Source organism: Geotrypetes seraphini, chromosome 8 (genome assembly GCF_902459505.1).
Source record: "Geotrypetes seraphini chromosome 8, aGeoSer1.1, whole genome shotgun sequence".
Lineage (NCBI taxonomy): Eukaryota > Metazoa > Chordata > Amphibia > Gymnophiona > Dermophiidae > Geotrypetes > Geotrypetes seraphini.
The window spans coordinates 69,292,481-69,298,480 of record NC_047091.1 but is presented as its reverse complement, the minus strand read 5'-3'; the positions used below and the strand labels follow the sequence as shown (position 1 = coordinate 69,298,480).

At 42.8% G+C, this 6,000-nt stretch overlaps 1 protein-coding gene across 9 annotated transcripts in view; it reads left to right on the top strand.

Annotated features, from left to right (window-relative positions):
* Positions 1 to 363: 363 nt before the first annotated feature.
* LOC117366048 (RNA-binding protein 4.1-like) overlaps positions 364 to 6,000 on the top strand; it is a 31,365-nt gene continuing 25,728 nt past the window's right edge. The window contains exons 1-4 of one of the 9 annotated variants that reach the window (XR_004540490.1): positions 430 to 568; positions 1,761 to 2,414; positions 4,065 to 4,189; positions 5,456 to 5,632. Coding sequence is in view for 8 of the 9 variants with exons in the window: in XM_033957099.1 (XP_033812990.1) it covers positions 1,777 to 2,703 (927 nt within the window). In the remaining variant the exon portion in view is untranslated. Of the gene's footprint in view, positions 569 to 613; positions 742 to 903; positions 1,014 to 1,760; positions 3,816 to 4,064; positions 4,190 to 5,455; positions 5,633 to 6,000 lie in introns of those variants that run through there. The other 8 variants (XM_033957105.1, XM_033957103.1, XM_033957102.1 and 5 more) reach the window with 8 other exon arrangements.

Below are 6,000 nucleotides of genomic sequence, written 5' to 3'. Positions count from 1 at the left end.
CCCTTATGTGATTGAGTTTGACACCCCTGCTTCTAGAGGCAAGGGGACCAAAATGGCTCTTACAGTGCACCCTGTACGCAACTTGCAATCCCAAATTTCAGGCATGGCGAATACTTTAGTATTACTTGAAATAGCATAATTAGCATATTTACTTTTTGAACCTATAAGAATCGTCAACAATGTGCGCCTTAATGTGCCCCTTGGTGAATTTTCAATCATTAAACAAGGATAGCGTAGTAAAGAAAGGCTTGTGATTGGAATTGTTTACTCATTGGGCTTGAAAACCCTTTTCTCTTTTCGAGAATAATTCTTGCATTGTTAACGTTCGTTCCCAACTGATAGTCGGTTTTCTGTCTCTTTAAGATAAGCATGGCGCGCAGCCCCATCATGTGACATAACCACCCCTCCCCCTAGCGGCTCCTGATTGTGCTTCTGAGGAGTTAAGGAAAGAGGTGGAAAAAAAAAATTTGTTTCCGTTTCCTCTTTCCGGCGCCAGGCGAAAAAGACGTGGTAGAGGCAGCAGCGCGGTCCTCTATTGAGATAAACGGGGATTTTCCGGGTTTTTGTGGTGAGAATGGTTGGGGAGGGGCTCGAAGAGGCGGGGAGACGGTAAGGCGTTCGTCGACGGTGGGATCCTGACCGTGCGCTCTCCGATGTGGGCGCTCGAATATTTGCTCTTTCGTTCGTTCCCGCCTTCCGGAGCCAGGGCGCGCGCGGGTTTCGGGCCTGTTCCTTCCGGGAGTGAGTGCTGCAACGGAGGGCCGGTTCAAGAGAACTGAATTTATCCCCTCTCCCCCTACATTTCTGAAGTTTTTCGGCTTTTTTTTTTTTTTTTTTGATATGCCGCGTTGCTTGGCGGGCTTTATGTGCCGGAGTGTTGCGCATGTGTAGGTCGCGCGCGGGTTTCGGGCCTATTCTTCCGGGAGTGACTACTGTGACGAAGGGCCGGTTCAGGAGGATTGAATTTTTTTCTCCTGCATTTCTGAAGTTGTGCGGGCCAGTTACGTCCGGGAGTGAGTGTTGTGATGAAGGGTTGGGTTCAGAAGGATCGATTCCCCCCTACATTTCTGAAGTTGTGCGCGTGTGTTTAATGCAAAATGCCGCCTTGCTTGGCGGGCTCTAAGTGCTGTACTGCTGCGCATGTGCAGGGTGCGCGCGGGTTTGGGGCCTATTCCATTTGGGAGTGAGTGCTCCGACGAATGGTCTGTTCAGGATTGACTTTTTCCTTATTCGTTTCTGAAGTTGTGTGGGGTATTTTTATTTTAATTCATCTAAGTCGTCTATTCCTGACTACGGGGTTTTTTTGTGCACAGTTGAGGATATTTATTTTGTTTTTTTATTGCTATAGTTTTCGGCTTGTACGGTTTTTTCCCCCCTTTATTGTATGCATCTTTTGTCTGCGTTTTATACCTTTTTCTCTGTCCTTGGAGGCCCTCTTTAGGTTTTTTGTTTTCTAATTCGTATATCCATTTCCCGATGAATGTATAAGGCTGATTAGGCTAGGCAGCGTGCCGTGGTGTATTTAAATATAAGCCTGATTTTTATCAACCCTTTTCTTCTTGTTTATGGTTTGTCATTTCCCGTTCAAGGACTGGAAGTTTGTTTTGCAAAATAAACTCATATTAATTTTTTTAACTGCATAAACTTTACATGGATCATAGCTATATTTATCTGTTTGAAAAGCCAGTGCAATATTTATAGTTGTTTTTTTTGTTTATTTTACTGGCATTTTTTCTAATTCTATATTTTTTTATTTACAGAAGCCTTTGTGAGACAATGGTGAAGATCTTTGTGGGTGGTGTCTCACCTGCAGTCACAGGTGATGAGCTGAAGAAACTCTTTGAAAAGTATGGGCAAGTGAACGAATGTGATATACTGAAGAACTATGCTTTTGTGCACATGGAGAAGGAGGATGAGGCCCACCGTGCCATCAGTGAGCTTCACAAGCATGAGTTCCATGGGGCTCATCTAACAGTGGAGTATGCGACATCCAAGATTCGCAATGCTACCAAGATCTATGTCGGCAATGTGGCCAGCTCGGCCACTACTGCTCAGATCAAGGAGCTGTTCGAGAGGTTTGGCAAAGTAGTAGAGTGTGATATTGTGAAGAATTATGCTTTTGTCCACATGGCCAAAGAGCGGGAAGCCATGGATGCTATTCTGCACCTCAATGACACTCCACTGGAAGACCAGAAGATCTTTGTCACTCTTTCAAAGAGCAACAATGCAATGAAAGGGATGGGCAGGGGAGGCCCAGTTGCACCCCCTCCACCACACCCCAGCTACCTCTTCCACCGGACACGCCTGCCACCACCTCCACCTTTCTCGCACTACTCTGCCAGGTCTTGGTATGACCGGGATTACTATGACAGGTACCCCTACGACATGTATGACCGCACCACACTGGGAAGCAGGTCAGCCTATGAAAGGGCATTGCCTCCACCACCACCCCCACCGTCTGCTTCTGCAGCAGCTGTTGCTGCTGCCACTAGTTCTCTGGGAAGTAGCTATAGAGATAGGAGCCCTATAAGCAGGAGGTCATCACTCTCAGCCCAGTATGGGGATCTCTACAGTGGCAACCAAGGCTATGGCCATGGTTATGGCCAAGGTTATTCTTCTGCCTACTCACACTATGGCTACAATGATGATTACTATGATAAATACAGTAATGCATATCTGAGCCAGTATGGCCAATCGTACTAAAAACCCAGTTGTCCCTTCCACATGAGGGGCTTTTTTTAATTTTTTTCCCCATTTTTGTAACTAGTAGGATAATGGTAGTGTATCAGACATTCGGAAAGTTAAACTAGGAAATTATCTGAAGTGGTTAGTGGCTAAGTTGCTGAACAGGTCCCTATCTGATATAGCATGAATTACTTCTGGGTCTTTCTACTCCACATAATCTATGAACTCATTCTATTTTCTCTAGGAAAGTAGAAATTGGGTCCTACCTTGCAATGTTTGAGGAAGGAGTGGAATAAAAGTAAGGCTACCTTAGCCTGTACCTGATTTAACCTTAGAGTTGGTCAGTAACTCATCAGAGTAGTTGTGCTGGTGAGAAGGTAGTTTTCAAATGGCATATGTCTTGTAGGTATCCCCATATTCGTTCAGAGCTGAATCACATTTTTGAGTTAAAAATGCTGTAGTTGCTGAAATTCATTAAGAGCAGGGAGGTGTTCTATCGCATAAACATTTGTTAGAGAAGATCCTGAATTGTTAACCATTGTAAAGCTTGTCCTGGCTTAACTATATTACTCTAGAGGCTTTAGATATGCAGAGATCCTGTTCCACTTACAGATTTGGCCAAAAGGGAGAGGTCAACTTGGTTTAGAAGCAGTAAATGGAACAGGATGGGGAAAGAGTTTTGTATGGGTGGGGTGGAGGTGGGGTGCCTGTTTAATTCTTTTAAGATATGGACTGACTGCTGCGTATCGAAAAGGAAAAATATTCCAGCCGTCGCACCTCCGAAAGACAAGCCGCCATGACGACAGCAGAGCCGAAGACGATGCCGATTCGCATAAAATGAGAGAGAAAACCAAAACAAATGTTTCTATTTTTGAGGGAAAAGTGATTTAAATTTTAACTGCTTGCTCTTTCTAGAATTTGTTTGTCTTTCCATCCTGTGTATTTAGTTTAAAAGTTTCATAGTGATCATTTAAATTGTGGCTTATACAAAATGTTTTCTCTCTCCGCTTTCCTGTGCCTGTAACTATAGGTAAAGTTGGTACATTTTTGTACATTTGATAATCAAATTAGTTTGTTAACGCTAATTCAATTTTTTTTTGCGCTGATTAAACGTCTTTTACCTAACAATTTTCTCCGTCTCCGCTCTTGAGATTTGACATATCCCTCGACGTTCTTGTTTCAGCTTTTAAAATTTAACGTTAACGTCCCGGTCACGCAAAATTGCCGCATAGACGACGGCAGGACCGCAAACTCCGACCGGCACGATGGATTCGGCCTCGAGGGGTTGCTCTGTTTCACCCTGTTCATCCAAATTTTTTTGTTCTGTGTGTTTTTTATTTCCCTTTTCCCTTCTCCCTCCTTTGGAATTCTTATCACAGCAGAATGGGCGTAGGGTATGGAAGCACACTTTGGCCACTGCGATGGATCCTACAGTGCAAAGTAGCTGGACTCGAATGGCCTATTTCAGACAGACCATGCTGGGGGAAGGGGAGGCAGCAGGATTGTAAGTTTGGTTTTTTTGTTTTTTTGTTTTTGCTTGTTATGATGGCTTTGACCTCTGTTTGAGGTGCTGTCATCTGTCATACCCTATTGCACATGCTCCCCTTGGGTGTTCAGCATTAAACCATGAAACTTGGTTTTTCTGGTAATTCTGGGCCATGTGTGCACCCAACTTCTTGTAGACACCTTATTGGGGGGCATACTACTTTGATGTATCCTTCCTTGTACATGAACAAATATTCCCTTGGTTAAGCACTGAATTCCTTTCACCCATCCAGCATGTCGGAAGCTTACATTACATGTTAATCCAGTATACTGTTTTGACCTAGTCCGTTCTTGGGCAGTGATAACACTAATATTTATGAGGGGGTGCTGAAAAGTTCTCGGCCCAGCCAACCAACTTCCTAAATTCTGAGTTTATTTTGCCTCTGTAGCAGAAAGTGTTATCTTATTTTATACCAATTCAATTTGCAGAAATGAAATTCTATGTTAGGAGATTTTCAGATCACTGATTGAAACATATCTATATCATTTTCTTTTTGGTTGGGCTGAGAACCTTTTAGCACCCCCTTGTATTTGTGGCTGTTAATGCTACAATATAGTTGTTAGACTAGTATGGCCAATATATTTGGTAAGGGAAATAAACAACTCCTTCCTTTACTGTCTTATTAATGTTTTTTAAATATCCTCTTTAATCAAATCCCCACCACCATCATCAAAAAAATAGTACATACAAGACATGGGACAGAAGAAGAGTAGAATCGTAGGAAGAGGGCTTTCTCTCTAAGTATGTAATCTGACAATAACCAGTGGAAAGTGACATTACTAACCTGTTTTAAAGGAAAAAAACCCCAACGAATTTAGTCCCTCCAACTAGAGCTATTTTTGCACTATATCCAGACATGCTTCATTGGAATCAGCCCAGTACTTCCCAGGCTAGAGATTGAATTTGTTCCTATGCTTTCCTTACAGTGACATTCTCAAACCTCCTAGTTCTTAAATCACTCATGAACTATGAAAGGTACAAAAGTCACATGTCTCCTCTAAAGAGATGTGCATCCTAAAATAGATTTCAACTCAATGTAAATATTTAGAAATTGTGTATATCTCCCCCTCCCCTTCCATTCAGACATATTCAAGTCGGGACTAAAAATTACACAGCTACTCCAGGCTGGTTGAAAATAGACATATTGGGGCATGAAGTGTCTCTTCAGAATAAGACTCAAAAGGGCAAGTTATTTAGTATATGGCTTTTTTCATGTATTAACAGGTTAGAGAGAACTATACTTTCTACACAGTATCTGTTGAGTCTCTCTGCTGCTGCTACCAGCGTAGGAGAGAGGCATGGAGGATATCGGTCCCAGCATCTTGCATAGAGGAGGGAACACAGCAAGGTGAGCAGGTGTGATACCTGCTCTTGCATTAACCAAGCAGAGTTAATAATTATGTAAGTTAATGTGTGTGTGCCTTTTATTGTATGTGTGAGGCTTGTGTGAGAGAATGCATGGTCTCCTCTGTATACATACATGTGTGTGTTGGACTGGGAACTTCCTGAATCTGCTGAGATACCAGCTATTTCTTAGAGTCCGGAACATAAAAGGACTTTTCTCCGGTAGAGACTATCACTTCCCCCATACAAAGAGAACGCAGTAATTTTAACTAGGCTTATTCCTATATTGTCCCAGGAGAAGCAGACAGTATATTCTCACAGATGGGTGATGTTATCAATGGAGTCCAGTACAGACAGTGCAAAAGTGTACTGTCACTTCTTTAGAAGTTTCAAGATTGCCTGTACCGCGCATACGAATGCCTTTC